General features: G+C 39.6%; 2 protein-coding genes across 6 annotated transcripts in view; both read right to left on the bottom strand.

Annotated features, from left to right (window-relative positions):
• Positions 1-273: 273 nt before the first annotated feature.
• Positions 274-5513, bottom strand: LOC111861866 (probable cell division protein kinase ECU11_1290). The gene is made up of 4 exons (XM_023846790.1): positions 5328-5513; positions 4008-4153; positions 1034-1188; positions 274-311 (listed from the first exon to the last, which is right to left on the bottom strand). The coding sequence occupies exons 1-4, from the start codon at positions 5511-5513 to the stop codon at positions 274-276; spliced, it is 525 nt and encodes a 174-aa protein (XP_023702558.1).
• Positions 5514-6376: 863 nt separating this feature from the next.
• The window catches only part of LOC111861868 (3'-5' RNA helicase YTHDC2), a 95600-nt gene continuing 78008 nt past the window's right edge, over positions 6377-23968 (bottom strand). For 4 of the 5 annotated variants that reach the window (XM_023846792.2, XM_023846795.2, XM_023846794.2 and 1 more), the window contains exons 23-26: positions 22942-23067; positions 18938-19194; positions 15101-15355; positions 6377-9039 (exon numbers count right to left, since the gene is read on the bottom strand). In XM_023846792.2, coding sequence (XP_023702560.1) covers positions 8797-9039; positions 15101-15355; positions 18938-19194; positions 22942-23067 — 881 coding nt within the window. In that variant the 3' untranslated portion in view covers positions 6377-8796. Of the gene's footprint in view, positions 9040-15100; positions 15356-18937; positions 19195-20539; positions 20654-22941; positions 23068-23968 lie in introns of those variants that run through there. The other variant, XM_023846796.2, reaches the window with a different exon arrangement.

Genomic DNA, 23968 nt, shown 5'->3' with positions numbered 1-23968 from the left:
GCAGCATGAAAACGCTACAGCACATATGGCTAATGCATCCATGGTTGCCATACGGGAAGTGTTTGAAGACAAAGTAATCATCAGGGGACTGTGGCCTTCCAGATCCACAGATCTCAGTTTTTGCGTTTTTCATCTTTGGGGTAACCTAAAGGGAAACGTCTACAAGAATAATCCTCACACCACTGAAGCTCTGCAGAATGAAATAACACGTGTAATTAGTTCAATTGCCGTGGACCAACTTCAGAAAGTGTCGCATAATTTATTTATACAATGTCAGGCATTTGTAAGCAGAAGGGGGTCACTTCCAACACCTGTTATAAAGCACAGTAAGTCTGTTATCTTTCTACAGTATTCCTATAAATGTGCGGATGTACAGAAACTGATGTGAGGGAATCAGCAACATGACTGCATTCTTGCTAGCGGGGAAGGGCACAGTAGTCGCGGAGAAATGATCAATCTGCTCTACGCTAGGGAGAGTGCACGCATTTATCAGTGCTGAAGACTCATTCTGCTATTGGCAGTTACAGCAGCAATCTCTGAGAAATGTTGTATCCAACTCACACCACTCCACCAGTTTCCTCGATGGTTGAACGCACTGTATTTTTATACTGAAAACCATTTCCCATCCAAGGAGCCAAAGGATTACACAACACACAATCACTGAGAATATTTCAGAAAGAAACAAAACATTTTACTGAAAATGGAGCCTCTCACACAGCAAGGTATCTTTGTTACCCACATGAAAAGAACAGTACAAAGTCTGCTACATTAAAAACACTGAAATAAATATGGTTCTACAATAGCTGAACGCTCTGGTTCACTGCATTCAAATTAACAGCATAAGCAGATACAACAACTCTTCTAAAATTATTCACACTGAGCCAAAAGCAAATGGCCAGCTCGCTTTGCATTAACATACCTTACGTTTCCCTCTGTGTGGTAACTCTCTCTTAGTGTACAGTGGTATGGACTCAACTCCAGGCCACACCCCTCGATTGACAGAGACAGAGATCTGTAATCAATTTCAGCTGACCCTGCTCTGTATTCCCTTGCAGGATGGGAACTCTTGTCCACATCTCTGTCATAATGCAGCCAACGCTCCATATATCAACTGCTGGCCCATAGTTGCATTCACCTAGCAACAATTCTGGTGGTTGATACCACAAAGTTACGACACAATTGGTATACCTGAAAAATAAACACAGAACTTTATATTAAACACTACACTGTACTACAATTCTCAAGACTAAGCATATAACTTGGTGTTTTATGGATCATCCACGAGGTTCTCTGCAGACAGAGTGCTGGGAAAGGGGTATGTGAGATTTTAGGTTCTCACAGAGGTGAATATTAAAACTGTAATGTTCTCGGATGTGACACTGCTCTGCAACACTAGCCCTCTCATATCAATTTAATTTGCCCATTTTCACTCTATAACGAGGTATGGAAAAATTTGCTGAGGTAATTCACCTAACAGCAAAAAGATATGTTTAAATTACAAAACAAAATTGTCAGAAACACGGCAGGTGTCAAACATAGAAATTCATGTAGACATCTACATTTAAGAAATAAGAGATCTTATTTCTTCAATGTGAACATATCATTTTCATTAATGAACTTCAATGTAAATAACCAAGAACATTTTCAGACTAATTCAGCTGTACACAGCGTTAACACAAGGAAAAAGCACCATCTTCACAGACCAAATGCCAACCTCTTGTGTTTTCAGAAAAGTGCATACTGTGTTGGCATCAACATTTACAACAATCTGTTCTCAATAAACCATTGTATGCTGCACTTCTGACCATTAAAGAATTATAAAAGTAAAAACAATATATCTGTAATATTTTGCATCACTGAAATTATTACTTACTTACTTACTCATGGAGCTGAGCCCTTCTGGAGGAGCTGACAATTCTGCAGCTACTAAAGAATTTCCCAGCATTTTATGGAACCCAAAGGTTCATTACCATGTTCACAAGAGCCCTCCCCTGGTCCCTATCCGGAGCCAGATCTATCAAATCCATACCATCCCATCCTATCTCTCTAAGATCCATTCTAATATTGTCCACCTACCTACGCCTTGGTCTTCCCTGTGGTTTCTTTCCTTCTTGCTTTCCCACCAATATCGTATATGCATTCCTTGTCTCCCCCATTTGTGCTACATGACCTGCCCACCTCATCTTCCTTGACTTGATCATTCTAATTATACTTGGACAAGAGTACAAGTTATGAAGTTCCTCATTATGCAGTTTTCTCCAACCTCCTGTCACTTCATCTCTCTTCGGTCCAAATATTCTCAACACCCTGTTCTTAAACACCGTCAATCTATGTTCCTCCCTTAATGTCAGAGACCAAGTTTCACACCGATACAGAACCACAGGCAAAATTATAGTTTTGTAATTCTAATTTTTATGTTTTTGGACAACAGACGAGAAGACAAAAGGTTCTGGACTGAATGATAGCCAGCATCAGCCACGTTCAATCGCCTCTTAATTTCCTCCTGAAACAGGTTTCGATCTGTTATCATTGTTCCCAAATATCTCAACTGTGTCACATTTTCCAAACATCTGTTTCCTATCTTTATGTCATGATTTTGCCCTGCACTTTGGTGACGAGACAGTAACATATACTTAGTTTTCTCTGTGTTTACTTCTAGACCAACCTCTTTACTTGAATCAATTAAAGTTCGTGAAGCACAGAAAATTCATAAATTCATAAAGAAGTTCAGAGCGTGCCTACAACACTGGCCGGAAGTAAATGGCCTTGCCAAACCAAAATCTGCTATTATCAATATTCCAACTTTTGTGATAAGTATATTTGCTGATTTAAGATCTCTATGCAAGATCTGAAAAAATATCAAGGAGGGAACAAAGTATTAATAACTTTATTCTATGTAAGATTTGAGGCTTACAAGGCGGTGACTATGAAGAAAGCAGTCTTCTGGGATTTGGCACCGTGTATATGTGGTCTTAACCAACGTTTCGGAGGAACGTATCGCCTCCATCTTCAAAGATGGAGGCGATATGTTCCTCCGAAACGTCGGTTAACACCACATATACACGGTGCCAAATCCCAGAAGACTGCTTTCTTCAACTTTATTCTAATTATATAGGATACAACAGGCCCTCATTATACCACAGATTCTGATATACCATGGTTTTCATCATGTCCCCCAGTATGAGTACACTTACTTTATGAAATATTTTAGTTACAGTATGAGATATGTTTCAGGTTTCTTTAACCTTGGAATCAGTTTGTTCAAACAGCAAAATTAGCAAACACCCCTTTTACCTTCTTGATCACAGATGGTCCAAAAGCTTGCTGAGCTGCTGAGGAATGGCAAATTAAAAGCCAGCTTATTCTGCAAGTGCAGCATTCCAGAAGGAACAATATGTGATTGGGTGAAAACAGAAGATAAATGGCATTCATATGAAGAGTTCACAGAAAATGAAGGAGGGCTGCAAAGGAGAACACTCAAGACTTGTGAAAACAGTTCTGTAGATGTGTTTCTGTACAAGCACTTCTTACAGAAGCATAGTGAAAGAGTGCCTACAAACAGGGCACTTTTGAACGCTCAAGTACATCAGCTTAGCAAACTAAATATTATATTTATACATAGTTAACATATAATCCAACAAGAAATTAAGTTTAGCCTATGTCTGCATTAAATTTATTGAACACATCCCCCAAAATTTAGCACCTGCACCATGTTTTAAATGTTTTCTGATGAATTATTTATAGATTTTGAGACAATATGTTCTACTCTTGCAGTGCTCTGGTATGTGTAGGAAAAGTTCTGCTAGAATGCTGCACATTAAATATTTGTACAGCAGACATTTCTTGGGAAGTGATTTCAGTAGTACACCTCAACACAGTGGCAGTTCCATGTGGCTCAGATTCTGCTTCCCAGACACTGTCACAACCTCCTGCCCTTCATTGGATCCCTTGGCCTCAGTCATAACTCACAAAGATAACATTGGGTCTTACATCCCACCAGAACCCACAGCAAGACACAGGTGCCCTCCGCTGTAACACCTATTCCTATTTTTGCTGACAGTCCTTCCACTTCCTTTAAAATGTCTGCACTCCAACTATCACTAGGAGCAGCCAATAACTTCGCAGTGAAAGAAACTTTCTTTCTCCCTAAGCTCTGTAAATGTAAATGCTTCTGACAGAGAACTCAGGCATATCAGTTGTCAAAGTTCTTCCTCAAAGCCTAGAGCAAGGCATTCTCCGCTAAAAGAACTTTGGCTTCGCTTTCCAAATTGACACCAAGAAAAAGGAAATTGTATGAACGTGTTAGGAATAAGAGGAGTGCACTTCGTAAACTCAAAGAGAAATATGTGGAAAAAAGAAGTTGAAAAACCTCTGATGTGGACAGTTATCTGCTGATAGGAAATCTTTCAGCTGGCAGGCACCCATTACAATAGTATCACATCTGTAGTTTGGAGTAATGGGTTTTTGGAATTTGTCCACTGTCTGGTATTCTAAAGAACAGAACATTTCGGAAGATGTATCTGTTTCTGTCCTCAGGTTAGGGAGTGGGAAACACCTGCTCTGTTTGGTTTGTTAGAGAGAGCTAATCCAAATCATTGGATTAGGAACAAAGTAGGGTAAAAAATCAGAGGTGTAGGCTGAACCAATATGAACTTTTACACCTCAAACCTTTTAATGAGATCACTTTATTAACCTTTATTGGACAAACGTCATCATATGATGTCGTTAAAAGTAAGGGCAGCTGGCCGAACGTCATCATATGATGCCGCGGATTCCACGCGTGTAAGGTTTTTTTTAATATTATATTAAAAATATAAATTGTTGTTCTATTTACATGATTTTTGGTCACCACCTTTATAAGGAGACAGCCTTCCTTCCTGCATGATCTAATGTAATCTAGCGACGTCATATGACGTTAAAAGTAAGGACAAATTGAAGAACGACATCATATGATGTTGCGCATTCAACGCGTGTAAAGATTTTTTTTAAATTAAATTTAAAATATAAATTGTTGTTCTATTTACATAATTTTTGGTCACAACCTTTATAAGGTGACAGCCTTCCCTCCTGCGTGATCTAATGTAATCTACCGACGTCATATGGCCGAACGACCTCATATGATTTCGCACATTGTACGCGTGTAAAGATTTTTTTNATGATACTGCCGAAAACATTCCGAAATGCAGAGTCCGACGTCGCAGCTCACGCACTTCGTACGAATGCTAGACCGCTTCCCACGTGAAAAGCACACACGACACCTCAGTTGCGATTTGGAGGAAGCAGGCCAGTGATATCAAGCTGCAAGTGATATTTATCCCCGCAGCTACACTGGCATAATTATTCACATCTCTCCAGCCACACTGGTCTGGCGGTCCCCAAATTGATGACGAAGGTGATGACCCTACGTCCACAGATTCAGAACTCCTACTTTCATCGCCCCTTTCAGAATTGGTTGAATAGCAGTCCGAATCTGTGTCACTGAACAGCTGTTTTTCACTTTCAGCACCTTCCATACGACGTCGTGTATACGGCTCTCTAGCAGTGAATCTCTGTGCGTAGACCACGATAAGAAGCTATAAATCTTAACCTCGAGCCCACACATACAAAAATCTCATTCACGACTTCGCTGAACCCAATATCTACTTCATGATGTCATGGGTGGCTAAACTTATATTGCGATGTTTCAAAATCGTTACAAACACAATGGTTTGACTGCAATGAATGAACGAATGACCGATCTGGCAACACCATATTCTGAGAATGTAATCATGTGTATTTCTAACAGCGAACGAATTTCAGACGCCCACAGTCTCTGCATACCGTCATGTACCATACGATAAATAAGCTTCAACAAGCGATAGTATTGTACGAGGTCGCGACAAGGACTTTTACACTGCTAAAACGCATGGTGCAGAAAATGTATTACACTGCTAGAACGCATGGTGCAGAATATGTATGAATTTAGGGATTTTTTTTTTGAATGTGTAAAAATTTTTTACAGATATTAAAATCTGTAAATTAGAATATCTGATTCTATATTCTTTCTACATTAAAGGAGCGTTCATTTCGTTCGTTTATCATAAAAAATGTAGAAATTACACCATTTTTAGAAACATGCTTACAATTCCATTGCCCTAGAAGGGCGGGCATTTAAATAAACTCCGTCCAGCTGCCCCTACCGGAAATTAAATGGCCCATCCGATAAAGGTTAATAGTTAAAAAAGGGGCAAATTTCAATTATGTTATTATTCCTTTCAAGTAAAAAGTAAAGGCAGGGTGATAAAGTGTGAGCCAGTGTCGATTACCTACTTCTAATTGTACAGATCTTTCTGCTAGGTAGAATGAAGATGTATAATAGATTATATTTCATCACAAAAAAAAAAACTGGCTTATATTTATTAATGACACAGCTACACAAAAAGAGCACTCTACACATAACTCAAATTACACTTAAGGAAATTTGCAGACCATGAAATCAGCTGCACAGTGTTCTTCTGTTCTGTATAGGACTTGATGACGTGCTCACAGCAGTGGTTATGAAGAGTTTTATCATGTGGGAAATAATGCCATATAGTTGGGTGAGAGGCAACAGACATTTTGGAGGAACAGGGTAGAAGAATGCAAGAAACCAATGTGACATGGGTTACAAGCTCAGCTCGGCTTATTCTTCAACCCTGATGGTGGAAGCAACATGTTTCTCCAAAATGTCGGTTGACTTTCAACAGTCTACACAGCATTATATTTCAGAAGATGGAACCCTTCCTGTTTTGTTCCTGCTGATTCAGACTTCTGCACATTTCTTATTAGGATAATACAAGTATGGAAACAGAAACCACAACCTTCCTCTGTAAGTAAATGAACAGACTGAAAACAAAACCCATATCGAGCGATGGCAGGGATTCTTACAAACAGCAATAAAACTAACACTTAGGAACCCCACCAAGTGACATGTACTGTAGAATTGTGCCTACAATGCTTCATGTAGGCAATAAGAACAGAAGAGGAAGTATAAATTACTTTGAACAAATGATGTTAAAATTACAGAGTGTTTAAATAATTATACAGTAGTTTTACTTGATCATACAATAAATAATAGCATTTTTCACATAATTATATTTGTGACTAATGACAGAAAATGTGATTAAATTATATGAGATGCCAACCTCTGAGAAATGAACCTCAATAATAAACGAATGATAACTCTACTACACTGCATGGCAATCAATATTAATACAGTTACTTCTGTAACTAACAAATAAGCTTACGCTTCAACTGGCTCTGCCACACTGATAACTGACAACACAAACACACCTACATGCAATTCAAATATCTCAGACTGGACTGGGCAGTGCCATCTGCTATCAAGAAAATCCACTAGTGTGGAGCTACTGATAAGAAAAAGAACGGTATTGATATGTAAACCCACTGCCAAGTAACAGCTGTGTAAACAAGGTGACAGTACAACAGCCATTGTTAGGGAACAGCTCTGTGGATGTGCTGTTTTCCTTGCAACAAGAGAAACACAATAATGGAAGAGTATCTGTACAGTCCATGCCATGGCTACATAACAAGGACTAAGAGTTCAGTTGTGACTAAGTTAGTTAAGAGCTGCAGTTGTGAGAACTGAGAAGCTGGTAGCTGAGGCGGGGGACAGTTCAGGAACCTAGAGGAAGGGGAATGTCTACTGTTGAAAGCCGCTACCAAGCAACAGCTTGTGAAGACTGAGAAGAGTTTATGTTTACTGTAGTTACAGTGACCTCTGGAGTGTTTAACTCAGCAAGACTGTCATAGTTATTTGTACTAGTGAGTTGCAAAAGTGTGTGATAAATCCAATTACCTATCCGAACCCCACCTATAATTACACTCTTAACATGTGACAGTATGAAGGAACACAACTCTTATCTACACTTTTCTAAAATACAAAAATTGAAGACCAACAAGGAAATCAGTAATTTTTCCTTTGAATGTAAGATTCCTTAGTGTTTTGCACATCAGCAATATAAGATATACTGGATATTGTATCAACTCCTGTCTCAAAGGATTAACAGTCTTTTTTAGCCATGGTTCACTTTTCAGTATCAGTCCAACCCTTGAAAAAACCTCTACAAATTAAGCAAGAAGTCAAATGTTATGTCATTTTATTTAGTCATTCTTCAAAGGTGACGACTGCACTGTTCCTTTCTACACTAAAGCTATTCTTATTGAATAAATACCAGTGAAAACTGCCGATGCAGTAATATGTTAAGTTTGACATGTAGTCAGTTTAAACTAGCAATACTTATAAATTTGTTTCAAAAAAAGACAATGTTAAATATGGGTAACAATATTTAAATCTAAGAAACAAGTATTGAACATAGCTGTAATCCTGAAGACTTCTGACTATGGATACACTTAAAGCAGCTGGCATCTCTAAATTCACTAATCTTGCAATCCAGACACTTTCAGACATTTTAAAATGTGTTACAATCATTCTATGATATTTAGTCTCATAAAATGCTGTTTCTGACTAATTCTAAGATGTCTTACCACCCTTCTTATGATATCACAATGTAAAAGAATACAACTTATAACAAATTTACAATCTCTTCTTGTGGTATCACATTCCAAAAGAATATCCACATCTTCCTAGTATTGCCTCCAGAGGCCAAGAGAAACTTATGTATCACACTACACACAGCAGCAGAACTTTATACATTTGTAACAATGAGCACATTCAGTCCACAGATTCCAGTGTGAACAGTTCTGACAAAATCAAGGACATCACCCTTCTTCATTAATACACAGCACTACACTTGTTTACTTTGGATGTTGGCCACGGTGACCATAGTTCATGTTATAATGTTGGTAACCTGGGCCACATCCCAAGTACGAATACCCCCTGATTGGGCGTCCGTAATATCCCATATTCTTAGATGGTGCTGCAGTTTCAGGCATATCTTGAGATGTCTTGAGTGAACCAAAGAAAGTGGACTTTGGCACAAATGGAGGTATTTTGTCCCATAGATTACATAGTGCCTCGCCTATACTGGGTTCAATCTCCTGCAAGAAACAAAGAAGCAGTACCGTCTTGGTGAGAAACATCTCAGTCCATAACGCTGCTTGATACTTGTGTGAAGAGCAATTCCATCAATTGTAAGCAGTTTAATATAAAAATACAGGATGATTCTAAATTATTGTTGTGGTTTCTGTGGCCTATAATTTTCAAACACCAAAATAAAACTGCATCTCAAGAAATTAAATGAGATAGAGGGTAAAGAGCAGTATCATGTTGAAATATCAAACATGTTTGCGGCTTTGGAAAATTTAGACACTGAGGTGAATGTTAACAGAGCTCGGGAAACTATTAGAGAGAATATAAAAATTTCTGCCAAAGACAGTCTCGGTTATTATGAACAGAAGAAGCATAAGCCATGGTTCGATGAAGGATGCTCAAAATTATTAGCCCAAAGAAGTCAAGCCAAATTGCAGTGGTTACTGAATCCAAGTGAAACAAATGGGGGCTAATCTGAACATAAGACGTGAAACCTGCAGGCATTTCAGGAATGGAAAGAGGGAATATCTGAAAGACAAAATTGACGAGCTTGCAATGAACAGTAAGAACAAGAACATTAGAGACCTGTATAGAGGAATAAATGACTTTAAGAGGGGTTATCAGCCTAGCATTAACTTAGTGAAGGATGAGAATGTTGATCTGCTTGCAGATTCCCACAGCATTTGAATAGGTGGAAGAGCTACTCTTAGTATGTTAGACAGATAGAAATACATTTAGCTGAGCTGTTAGTACCTGATCCTAGCCCTTTTGACGTTGACATTCTATTGCAAAACCGAAAAGGTATAAATCGCCAGGTAGCGATCAAATTCCGGCAGAACTTATTCAAGCAGGAGGTGAAATATTATGTTCTAAGATCCACAATCTAATTACTTCTATTTGGCATAAGGAAAAATTGCCTTATCAGTGGAAGGAGTCTATTATTGTACCAGTTCACAAGAAGGGTGATGAAAGTGACTGTAGTAATTATCGGGGGACATCACTGCTATCAACTTCATACAAAATTTTGTCCAATATTCTCTCTCAATGTTAAGTCCATACATAGATGAAATTATTGGCGATCATCAGTGTGGGTTTTGATATAAGAGATCAACTACTGATCAGATCTTTTGCATTTGTCAGATACTGCAGAAAAAATGGGAGCATAATGAGACACTACATCAGCTATTCTTAGACTTCAAGAAAGCCTATGATTCAGTTAGGAGGGAAGTATTGTACAATATTCTGACAGAGTTTGGGGTACCCAAGAAACTAATTGGGCTGTTTAAAGTGTTTAAAAGAATGTATGGTAAAATTCGTATAGGTAAACATCTGTTTGATAATTTCCCTATCCAGAATGGTCTAAAACAAGGAGATGCTTTATTGCCACTCCTTTTCAACTTTGCTTTAGAATATGCCATTAGGAAGGTCCAGGGAAACCACGTGGGACTGAAATTAAATGGGACACATCAGCAGTTGGCCTATGCCGATGATGTGAATCTACTGGGTGATAATATAGATACCATAAAGAAAACACAGAAACTTTAATTGATGCTAATAAGGAGATTGGTCTAGAAGTAAACACAGAGAAAACTAAGTATGTGCTGCTGTCTCATCACCAAAATGCAGAGCAAAACCATGACAAAAAGATCGGAAAGAGATGTTTTGAAAATGTGGCACAGGTTGGATATTGGGAATGATGATAACAAATCAAAATCTGATTCAGGAGGAAATTAAGGAGACTGAACTTCGGTAATGCTTGCTACGGTTCAGTCTCTCTCATCGAAGGTTCTTATAGACTTAATTGTATCTAAGCTAAGCTCAGTCTGCTATGCAATAAGAATAATAAAGCCTCTCCTGTTCCAGGAAGTAGTAAGAATGGTATACTATGCTTATTTTCATTCAATCATGACCTATGGGATAATATTTTGGGGAAATACTTGTCATAGTGCCTTAATTTTTAGATTACAAAAGAAAACTATAAGAATAATTAAGGGGATTACAAGTAGAGAGTCATGTAGGAAACATTTTAGAGAACTAAAAATTTTAACACTAAAATCACAATATATTTATTCCCTCTCTTTATTTGTGATCAATAACAGACATTATTTTGAAACAAACTCTGCCATTCACAATGTTAATACTAGGGCAAAACATGATTTACATCAACTGCTATCTCAACTGACAGCTTTTCAGAAGGGGGCCTATTATGCAGGAATAAAGGTGTTTAATGGCTTACCAGCCGTAATAAAGGAGATATCTCAAAATGCTGAACAAATTTGTTTTGGGTGTTGTATTTTCNATATATAATTTAAATTGGTATTAAAAATGTTGTTATTTCTTCACTCATTTTATACCATGGACGAATACTTTAACTATAAGGATTAAATGTAATATTATATTATATTTTTAAGACACAAGATTTAAATCGTAATTGCAATATGACTAAATCTGGAACCAATTTTAATGAACTGTGAATAAATGTTTTATTTTGTATCTATTAGTACTATAAGTTGTTTGTATATCATGGGACCTTGTCCTCAAAGATATTTTAGATACCTTAAATTGTATTGATGAAATTTAAGTTAAATTGGTGGCATTATCATGTGTTTTGCGTGTTTATAATTACGGTTATGATGGTGAATTGTTATTATGTTTTCTGATATAATGTGGTTCTCTGGATGTTTTTAAACTTACATTTGTATATTTGTACTTTCTGTATTCTGTTATGACACTATCTTTGTGGATATTTAAACTACGGGCGGGTTCTATATCTGAGGCAATATCGCCAAATGTAGATCTTGTGAACAAATAAAAAATGAAGTCCAGAACATTTTGTCTTCTCGTCTGCTATTGAAAAACATAAAAATTGGAATATACAAAACTATAATTTTTCCCGTGGTTATGAATGGGCGTGAAACTTGTCTCCAACATTAAGGTAGGAACATGAACTGAGGGTGTTTGAGAACAGGGTATTGAGGAGAGAGAATATTTGGACCAAAGAGAGATGAAGTGACAGGAGGTTGCAGAAGACTACATAACGAGCAGCTTCATAACTTGCACTCTTCGCCAAGTATAATTAGAATGATTAAGTCAAGGAGAATTAGATGGGCAAGGCATGTAGCAAGAATGGGCGATAGAAGAATAATGCATATAGGATATTGGTGAGAAAGCCAGAAGGAAAGAGACCACTGGGAAGGCCAAGGCGTTGGTCGGTGGACAATATTTAAATGGATCTTAGAGAGATAGGATGGGATGATATGGATTGGATTGGTCTGGCTCAGGATAGCGACCAGTGGAGGGCTCCTGTGAACATGGTAATGAACCTTTGGGTTCCATAAAATGCTGGGTAGTTCTTCAGTATCTGCACAATTGACAGCTTCTCAAGAAAGGATCAGCTCCATGAGTGAGAGTGAGTGAAAATAAAACTACTCATGGAACATGAAAGTGTAATTCAAAGAGTTTTATTACCTCCAAATTTCAACTTTTTGAGTTACACTGTCATATTCTGTAAGCAGTTATACTTTGTTGTTTCCGGTTTGAAAATTATACTCATAGGCCATGGAACCCCCGACAATAATTTGAAAACACACTGTATATAATAAATACACCTAAACACATAGTGTAGTTATGTATTTTTACATTAAACTGGTTATGCTTGATGCAATTACCATTCACTTAAGGAGTACTACATTAACAAAATATGTTTTTAAGATCATATCATATTAGTAAACTGTAAAGTAAGGTTAGGTAAAGTTATCTGTGTGCTTAACTAATTAAGCACTGCCATGAAGATGTACAGGGGTTGATGTATAGATGCACATTTTCTTGACCTTGGCACTAGTTGGAGGTGAGTGATCAGCTTCATGCCCCAGGCACTTTACCCCCAGGGAAAGAGTCCCTGGCACCCATTGGATAGGAGGCTGAGTGGGCCCCAGAGCCAGTCTGGACAACATGGATAAGTAAAAATTCTTGGCCCTACTGGGACTTAAACTCTGACTCCTCAGTCATCCAGCCTGCAGCCAGTTGTTATGCCAAATGCATTATCCTAGCTCCTAATACTAAACTGTATCTAACAAAATGCACTGTTTTAGTTTGTAGTATTGTGGCTGTACTGTCCCACTTCATCTTCCTATGTTTTCTTTACTCATTTCCTTGTATCAGTGCCTTAAAACTCTGTAACAGCACTAACATATTATGTTATGTTGGCTTATGTAGGTGTTTTGTTAACATAATATACTGACCACCAGTGGTTATGTCTGGTCTAACTCCAACGTGGTCCCAAGGTGCCACATTTGACAGATCAAACCTGTACACCATGATCTGAACACAGTATAAAAATTATGTAAATACAATAGCTGTACTCATATCTAAGCAAAATGCAGAAATTTTAATTTTTGGAATTTCTTATGACAGTCCTGACTGAGGTTTTGCTTGGGTTTGTTCAGTCCCTCCTGGTAAATGCCAGGGCAGTACCTTCATTATGCCATAACTGCTTCCTTCCAAATCCCTTCCAATTCACCATTCTTCACACCATTGAACACTCATAGACTTAAAGCATTAAGTCTTGCATGAGAAAAAATAAACAATTTATAACAGATTTAAGACTAAGATGATATAAAATAAATATAAAATGTGGGAACAAAACAACAGGGGCAATGGACGCTACCAGAATGATAACATAATTCTGCTTAAAATGTGGTGCAATCCAAAAGTTCCCGAAATTTGAATTTTGCACGTGAATGGTTATGAATACATCAAAATTCTGCTAGGTGTCTCCCCACACACCCTTCTTGAATCAGTGTGGAAAGCGGCGTCAAGTTGAGTGGTTGGGTTTATTGTTGGTGAACGTATTTCCATTGTTGTGTTTCCGTGAGTTTGCGGTTTTGAGATGGCTGACCTGAGAGAGCAGCGTGTCTGTATAAAGTTTTGTTTTAAACTTGGGAAAACTGCTGCAGAAACACACCAAATGTTGAAGCATGCTTTTGGTGACAACAGTTTAGGCCAGACACAAACTTATGACTGGTATAAGCTGAACATCGACTGATGATGACGAACATTTGGGACGGCCGTCAACTGGCATCACCAGAAAATGTCACAAAAGTTAGGGATCTGATTCTGCAAGATCATAGACTGACCATCCAAGACCTCTGTAACACCTTGGGACTAAGTTATGGTACATGTCAATGAATTTTGTCAGAGGAACTGAACATGAGGAGGACTGCGGCGAAGTTTGTGCCACGACTGCCGCAAAATGAACAGAAGCAGCAGCGCTTGGAAGTCTGCAGGGAACTTCAACAACAGCTTCAAGAGGATCCAAACTTTCTTTCGAAGGTTGTCACTGGTGACGAAAGTTGGGTTTATGGCTACGACCCTGAAAGCAAGCAGCAATCGTCGCAATGGAAGAGCCCTTCTTCACCTCAGCCAAAAAAAAAAAGCTCGACAAGAGCAACATTAAGTCCATGTTGATCTGTTTTTTTTTATATTGACGGGATTGTTCATAAGGAGTTCGTCCATCCTGGTCAGACAGTCAATTAAGAGTTCTATCGCGATGTTCTAAGGCATTTGAGGGAGGACATCAGGAGAAAACGTCCAGAGAAGTGGCTCATGATCGACTGGGTACCCCACCATGACAACGTACGACCACATACGGCTTACATTGTGCAGGAGTTTTTGGCTAGAAACAAGATGGCAGTTGTTCCCCACCCACCGTACTCACCAGACTTAGCTCCATGTGACTTCTTTCTCTTCCCCAAGATGAAAATCAAGTTGAAGGGGCGAAGATTTGATACAGTTGAGGAAATTCAAGCAGAAATGCAGACAGTACTAAACACCCTAACAAAGAAAGACTTCCAGGATGCATTTCAAAAGTGGCAGAAATGCTGGGATCGGTGTATGCGCTCCCAAGGAGACTACTTTGAAGGTGATGGTGCTGAATAAGATCCAGGTAAGATGTATTAGTTTTTATTAATATATTTCAGGAACTTTTGGATTTCACCACGTATGTTATTTTCTGATTAATTCTGATATTTAAAATCAGGTAAAAATAATTATACTGTACAGTGATATTACCTGTCCATCACGACTTGTCTGAACTCTTTTGTTCTCGTTGTACGGATTCAGTAAATGGCGAGTTGCCTGAAAGGGGATGTTGGCTCGCTTAATCCATTCAATAGGGAGTGGCGGACTGAGGTTAGGACCACTCAGTTCAAAGCACTGGTCTGCTGTACCTGTTGTGGAGTCTGGCTTATCTGCACTCAGATGTGCATATCCTTGAAAGTGTCCACTGCCTTGCACACTGAACACCAGTACCACCCGCTTGCCTTCCTATAATATTAAAATGGGTGACACTGAGCCAGAAGCATAAAAACCCACTTTATCCCTTGGGATTTCTTGGTTTTTCGACTTTGCCGATCATCTGGTATTCTAAAGAACACAATGTTTTGGAAACTTGATCTGTTTCTGTCTTCAGGTGGGAGACACCGACTCTGCTGGGTCCACTAGAAAGAGATAATTGCAATCACTGTGTTCTTTAGAATTCCAAATGATGGCCACCACAAGCCTCGTTGCATCGTTGTCAGATCCTTTCAGAAACCACCAACTTTATACAGGCTGTCCCAGGAGGAATGTGCCAGACTTTGGGAGGGTGTTCCTTATGTTAAAGTATGCCGATATAACCCAAAACACCTATGTCCAAAGTTGAACAGTTCCAGAGATAATGGCCAGAGAAGTGTGAAACTTTGACAGGTGTTATACACTTGTTGATTAGCAAATACATATTAAAACTGGCAGGAATATGTGGTTTCTGTAATGTTAATAATGTACGTAACATCAAACTAAACTTCTGAGTGACATGAAGCCATTNCCATTAAATTGAACTACAAAAAAACTCGCACGACATGTCATAGTTGTCCTTAGGTTTCCAAGCATTATACATGACACATGCATGGCAAGCGCTGACGTAACATGGCTGACTGTGCATTCTGGTATAAGCCGACTACATAACTACTAAAATACAGTACCCGCTTTATACTAATTGTTCAAAGTGTCCTCCGCCAGCTGCAATGTCTTCCAACAAACATGGTAACTCACTCCTCACAAAGGCTTCGTACATGTTTCCAGTTAAATTTTTGTGAAACACAAAAGGTCTGAACAACCTGTTCCCAAGCACATCACACCATACATTCACAGAAAATCTCTTTCGGAATTTTGTTCCATTATCTCATGTGGATTATTATGGGACCACGTATGCACATTTTGTAAATTATTTACACCGTCCAGGATAAAAGACGCCTCATCACTGAATAAAATGACGCTTAACAGTTCGGGGATGAGCTTTTATCCAGTGGCAGAAATTCATACGCTGAGCATGGTCGCCTGGTTCCAGATGGTTTACCCTTTGAGCATGGTAAGGATACAACTCTTCATCATGTAAAGTTCGCCACACCTGCATACGTGTTACGCTGATGCGAGAGGCCATTCAACAAGTGGACAGACGCGGACTTCTCTGCCATCTCAAGAATGTTCTCTCGCGTGTTCCTCATTCATACATCCTCACTTTCAGGGTGCACAGGAACACTCGGAAGAGAACCAGTATCACGCAATGTCTGGTGAATTCGCGTAAATACACTTTGAGATGGAATCCTTCAATCGGGAAAACGCCTTTGGTATTCTTCAACAGTAGCATGTGCATTGCCACCGCAAAATCCATTCACAAAATGCATATCACAATATTCCACGTGTGAAAACACAAAAGGCATTTCAGCAACTCTGCAAAACTAATTTACCAACCATTCACAACGCAGCCGCAACGTACCCTGAAGGTAGCACATAAGCTTACGGCTAGTGTGAATCACCAAACTCAAGGACAAACATAGATAATGCTTCTCAGCTGACAGGTACAGTGCGTGGACCCGCCAGAAGACCACAATTTTCTCAGGCCATTATCTCTGTAACCGTTCAATTTTGGACATAGGTGTTTTGGGTTATATCGGCATACTTTAACATAAGGAACACCCTCCCGAAGTCTGGCACATTCCTCCTGGGACACCCTGTATACCGGGTGTTCCTAAAAGAATGGTGGGGTTTCATTACCGTATATCTCCATCAGTTTTTGGTGATGAAAAGCAAAACGTATATGTACTCATAACGCGGCTCTCAAATTTTCATTTTGTATATCGTGCTCTTTCCTAGTTCCATTTCCGACAGTTAGGAGGCGTGAATGTAAGATGGCGACCCAGGAGGTCTATTGCGTGCTGAGATTTGATTCCAATGACTACATTTTCCAACAGGACGGTGCTCCCCCACATTTCCATAGAATTGTGAGAGGTTTGCTTAATCTGGTCCTTCGCAACGATGGACTGGATGTGCTGCAGGTGAAGATGCCCCTTTCTCCTGTGGCCACCCTGATCCCCGGACATAACTTTATGTGATTTCTTCTTGTGGGGGTACGTGAAGGACATGGTTTATGTACCCCCATTGCCCCAATCGCTCCAGGATCTCCGAAACAGAATCAATCGTGCTGTGGAGACCATCACACCTGAAATGCTGCAGCGGGTGTGGCAGGAATTCGACTATCGCATTGATGTGTGCTGGGTAACGAAAGGTGCGCACATAAAGGCACTTTGATGGATTTACATAAAATTTGGACAGTTAAGCTTCCAATTGACACATGTTATGATTGTACACGGTAAGAAATACGAAATATATACGTATCTAAAACCCCACCATTCTTTTAGGAACACCCTGTATTTATATATACAGGGGGGTCCAAAAAATGTACTCACTCTTTGATAGTCAATAACAAAATGACATGTAGTTACAATTCTTGTGTGATGGTGTAGTGTAATGTTTTCTCAACAGATGGCGAAGGTCACACGAGTGACGTGAGTGTCATGCCGCATGCACGCTGTGAGCACAAGACAGCAGCAACAATGGCTGAAAGGTTGTTCTTTGAGCAACACAAGGCTGTATTGAGGTGGTACTGGAAGTACGAAAACATTAAAGAGGTATAACGACAATGGCAGAATGAGTTTGGAACTCAGCCACCAACACATCGAACAAATTCCCGTATTTGGGATAAATTTGAAGCTGACGGTACTGTTCATGATGTGCATCATCTGTCATTGCGCAGTTTGATTGGTCCTTTCTTCTTTGAATGTACCATAACTGGTCAGGTGTATCTCAATATGCTTCAGACATTGATTTTCCCTGCCATTTGAGAGCTGTTTGGAGATGAGATATTTTACCTACAACAAGATGGTGCTCCACCTCAATACCAATGAGATGTCAGGGCATACTTGGATGACACTACCTGGACGACGGATAGGTCGAAGAGGTGCTACTGAGTACCCACCACGGTCTCCAGACCTAACACCTCTCGACTTCTACCTACGGGGAACCTTGAAGTATGAAGTTTATCAACAAAAGCCAGCTACACTGAACGCGCTACGAGAAACCATTGAAGCGTCGTGTGCAGCCATCACACTGGACACACTGACAGCCATAGTTCACTCAGCAGTTCGGCGGCATCAAGGCTGTTTAGCTGCTGATGGTGGTCACTTCGAACACATACAATGACTCTCCCTCTCTCCACGCAAGAATTGTAACTACATGTCATTTTGTTCCAAAGATATTGACTATCAAAGAGTGAGTACATTTTTCTGGACATCTCTATATATATAGACATATAAACTGTGCAGAATGGAAGAATGCCATCTTCTGGAACATGTAGATCTTATGTGAACCGACGTTTTGGAAGAATGTGGGTTCACACAAGCTCTACACGGTGGTGCCACATCACAGAAAATGGCATTCTTCATAGTCACTACTGTGAAAACCTAAAATCTTACATATGTACAGAAAGGATTTAAGTTTAAAAATATTTTTAAATCTTTAGATGCGCCTCACCTTGAATACACGTATCATTTTTCTTTCTGTATTGGGAGTAAATGCCCAAACACCACGACTAAGAGAAGCCTCGATGGTCTTGAAATTGCCTGCTTTAATGATGAAGTAGCGTGAAGTAACTGGCCCTCCCCCTGCAGTGGGGCTGCTAGCCAATGTCGTGTTATCCCCAGCACTTCCGTGGGATGGCGTAGGAGATGGGGTTTCACTCATGTTTCCACTGCCAAACGATCTGATGCTCCCTGTATCTGAACGTTCACCTGTATGGAGACCTCATAACCAGCTTATCATTTTCATGGGTTCAGACATTTCACTTCTTCTAATTCCAAATGCAATGATTAATTTAGTGTTTTAAAATATATTAAATAAACTGTACCTACCAACTATAAGATGAAGGCTTTTAACCTTTATTTCAATTCCAAAAACAGGAGGCCTATCTCATATTTCTGGGCCAAGAAAATATATGAAATTATGGTAGTGACACGTGGATTGTGACCACCAGTGTCCTTTATGTGAGTCACCAAATACAAATACTACACAGCTCACAATAAATGTTGCTCATTTCATATGTTGACACCATACAAAGGTATATAAATTCTCACTAAATTTCTATTCAGACATTCTCAGATTGGCTTTTTTGTGGGAATCTTTATTTTTTGCATTCTGTTGTGTATAACTGTGATCGAGGTACCTTGTGACCATCAACACAACAATGAACAATAAAAATTGACGTTAATGATTGATTATTGGGTATAACCACTATATGTTTCGATCATCAGGTGGTACATGAATTACAGCAACTCTACAAGCCATAACTGAATACTAACAGGCTACTCTACATCTACAAAGTTTGCTGGGAAGGACCAATTACTATGTAACCTCACATATTCATGATATATGTACACCACTTCACTAGATGTCTACAACAGCAAGATACATTAACAACATAATATGGAAACGACAACATGCACATATATCCCCTTTCCCCAATACCTAGTCACCTAACTTCCACACCCAATAAATGACATATATCATAATACACACATACACATATTCACTCATGGAGCCGAGCCCTTCTTGAGAAGCTGCCAATTATGAAGCTATTCAAGAACTTCCCAGCATTTTATGGAACCCAAAGGTTTATTACCATAGTCACAAGAGCCCTCCAGTGGTCCCTATCCTGAGCCAGATCAATCTAGTCCATACCATCCCACACAATCTCTCTAAGATCCATTTTAATATTGTCCACACACCTATGTCCTTGTCTTCCTAGAGGTCTCCTTCCTTCAGGCTTTCCCACCAATATCCTATATGAATTCCTCTTCTCCCCCATTGATGCTAAATGCCCTGCCCATCTCATCCTCCTTTACTTGATCACTCTNTTGTCATTATATATATATGACAATTTGTGTGTAGAAATGGATCAATTTTAGCTGAACAATTCAATGATGAGATGTATACAATCACATACCACTTGACGATGACCTAATATGATTGAAACATACTTGTACCCTGCATATACCTAATAAAACGTGTATTAACACGTTCTGATATCAGTTTTATTGTTAACTGCTGTGTTGGTGGTCTCAAAGTACCTTGATTCAGTGGGAATGTTTGCATCTGAAGAAACTTCAGCTCACGCAACAGCACTGCAGCAATTCCTCGTTATGTTTCACCCACACAGTAGAACTGAGCAACTGCTGCTTCAGGAACAGGGGGCTAGAGGAAGCAAAAATTTAACTGTTTTATTAAACTTTGGCCAATATCCTTGGATTAATGAGAGATCTGGCTACTGGTGCCTCAAATAAAATCAACCACTGCTTTCAGTAGTAGTATTACGCATCAAGGCATTTTTCTTTGTGATGCCAGTAAAAGGAATATTTCAATTATCACAGCAGCCTCTTACATTTAAGTTCTGATCTACGCTGTTAGTTTGCTTAGTACACCGCGTCTGTGTGCCAAGATCCTGCAAATATGATTTTATTTTTGTCCTACAGGTTTCTAAGTTAAAAAATACGAGGGGGGGACCCAAAAATAACTGGAAACGACCTGTTGTGCGCGCATGCTTTGTAGTTACGAGTTGTGCTGCTAGGTGGTGTTAGCTGGGGGTCTCCCGCGACTGTTAGTGAGCTGACGTCAGTCTGAGTTAAGTGGTTTGTCTGTGGTGCTCTGTTGTGTGCGTTCCTGTTTCAACCCTTTGGCGATTAGTGAGATGGCCGACCAGAAGGAACAAAGAGTGTGTGTGAAATTGATGAAGATCGTCGAAAGACCATTGACCAACTTTCTGAGGAAATGAACATCTCATGGAGCATGGTCCAGCGAATTTTAACCGAAGGTTTGCACATGAGACGGGCGTCTGCAAAATTTGTTCCTCGCTTGCCTGGAGATGACCGAAGAGAAAACCGTGTGAATGTTTGCCGCGACTTGAAGAGTGAAGTGCAGTTTTCCCTAACAGAAAGCAAAATTTCACGCACACTCTTTGTTCCTTCTGGTCGGCCATCTCACTAATCGCCAAAGGGTTGAAACAGGAACGCACACAACAGAGCACCACAGACAAACCACTTAACTCAGACTGACGCCAGCTCACTAACAGTCGCGGGAGACCCCCAGCTAACATCACCTAGTAGCACAACTCGTAACTACAAAGCATGCGCGCGCAACAGGTTGTTTCCAGTTATTTTTGGGTCCCCCTTTGTACTCAAGGAAAGTCACCTCTAGCAAACTGATGTACTGAAATATGATATACTGATTAAAAAGACTGTGTGTTTTGTGTGAAACTGTTTTCTTCTTAAATACGCATATAATCCATGACTGGTACAGGTAAAAGGTAAAGTTGTCTCTGTGCTTAACTAGTTAAGCACTAAGCCATGAGGTCATATGGGGGGGGTGGATGTACAGATCCACATTTTCTTGATCTTGGCACTAGTTGGAGGTGAGTAGTCAGCTTCACGCCCCGGCCGCTTTAACCCTGGGGAAAGAGCCTCTGGTATCCATTGGATAGGAGGTTGGGTGAACCCCAGAGCCAGTCTGGATGGCTTGGACAAGAGAAAATTCTTGACCCTACCAGGACTCAAACTCCAACCTCTCAGTCGTCCAGCCCGTAGCCGGTCACTATACTGACCATGCTATCCCCACTCCCAATCCATGACTGACAAAAGTAAAATGAAGGAGCAGAAATTAGAAGAGGCAAATGCAAGTATTTCAAGAGTAATGGGCATACAGGTATTATTTTATTGAGAATAAAGGTAAACAAATTCAACAATACTAAAAGAGTACAACAGTACAACCTGAGATGAGACTTTGAAAATCAAATTCAAATATTAACCCAAATTATCCTGCACAATAATTCAGAAAACAAAAAAGTAGTTTCTTTAGTTCAGATGCTGTACAGGGGCCATTCCCATGGTGTTTTGTGCATTCAGAAACTGAATTACAGCTCGTACTTCACAATCGGTGGGATTCCCAATTTTCAAGTACTACAAAATAACTGCAAAATGACAGAATTGGTGCATCATCCACTTGGCTTATTACTAAAAGGCTACTGAGGCCAGTTAACCTTGAAATGGTGCAACCCATTGACCCACGCTAGCGCTATGAGCAACGTTCTTTACTTTCTGGACAACCTATGTAATAAGCCTATTTTCTTTCCTTAACAAAGGAAAGTGAGTTAAGAACCAAACCTCAAGCATCACATCCCTATCCTTAGGGCACTTCAGTAACTTAAATGCTAAATATTAGAAAAGTTAAATATGGGAGACTAATACAATTTCTTAGCACACAAAGTAACACTGTATGTGGACTAAGAATATTTCTTGTAAGCCCACTTTCTTTCCTTAAGGACGAATAGTGTGCTTAAGCCAAAGCTTAAGAATCCCACTTGTAGCTTAGACTCAATTCCACGGCACTTCGGGAACCTCAACACTACATAACAGATGAAGGTGGAACCACACGACAATTCTTTATCCACTCAAAGCAATACCTTGTGGGGACTTGAATATCTTTCTCACCATGATCAGAGGTCACTTTTGGTGCATATTCAAATTTCTTTTGCTGCCTGAAGCCAGTTCTGCTTTCAGCACCGCCCAAGATGCTCTCCTCTTGTGTTTCCACTTCTTCCGTGGATGCCCTGGATCCTATTAATTGAAAACATACTCTTACTTACAAATGTCAGCAATTATGGATCTATGAGTGATTCTTACTGCTTAAAAGAAGTAATCAAGTGTAGCTTGTCTGGTCAGGGAATGCTGACACTGCTATGTAGCCTGCAGAGGGGGAAAGGGATCTCACAAGGAACAAGCTGCACATACAGTCTATCCACTCTTCTTTGCTTCGGTAAAGTGGGAATTGGGGTGGGCAAAGTGGCGCTGGGGCGGGTTTACTCTGAGTACTTTGGTTTCCCTGCCAATCTTCATTCCACCAAATTCTCTATCATCATAATCACCCGGGGCAGGCTAAGCCAATTAAAAAAAACTTGTCTGCTCACACCACCCATCAGTGGGAAGAGTTTCAGAAGTCTGCTTCTGGCATTCCCTAGTCAAAAGAGACACAGAGATCAACTTTTTCAATGGTGTTTTCACAGCATTACATTTTGCAGTATTTGTATAAGCCCACAAAATAAACAAGTTCAGAAAAGTATACAGCATGGGTTGTTTGTAAAAACAGTACAGTCATCTCTGTTGGTACAAGACTGATGGCTCAAAATGTAACAATTCCGAAAGTTAAAGTACGCCAAGTGACACACAACAACATAATTTCCTTCCTTGCTCTGGCAGGAAATTTATTTCTTATACTGTTGTTTCATAATGCCATACAAAACGCTGAAGTTATGCAGCAACAAATTATACATGGAAGGGCGAATGTGGGCACAAAGTGTTTGTGATCTTGTTTATGGTACTATTTGTGCATCTGCCAGGAGAAAACTCAGTCCCCACATGGAACTGAATCTGAGTATTTCCTCTAGAAGCAGCAGTGCCATGGCAGATTGCTTAGCAAGGTTCAAGTAAATGACATTCAGGAGAAGATTCCTCAACTCTT

The sequence above is a fragment of the Cryptotermes secundus genome, unplaced genomic scaffold, assembly GCF_002891405.2.
Source record: "Cryptotermes secundus unplaced genomic scaffold, Csec_1.0 scaffold1258, whole genome shotgun sequence".
Taxonomy (NCBI): Eukaryota; Metazoa; Arthropoda; class Insecta; order Blattodea; family Kalotermitidae; genus Cryptotermes; species Cryptotermes secundus.
This window is presented reverse-complemented; position numbering and strand designations above follow the sequence as displayed.

Bases quoted from the DNA above. Each gene is read 5' to 3' on its own strand.
- LOC111861866 (XM_023846790.1), bottom strand. From the start codon at position 5,513: ATGGAAGGTGCTGAAAGTGAAAAACAGCTGTTCAGTGACACAGATTCG. The intron at 4,154-5,327 runs GTAGCTGCGGGG...TTACATTTACAG, and splicing joins ATGTGAATAATTATGCCAGT to AGCTTAGGGAGAAAGAAAGT. The intron at 1,189-4,007 runs GTGGGTTCTGGT...TTTATTTTTCAG, and splicing joins GAGGGCACCTGTGTCTTGCT to GTATACCAATTGTGTCGTAA.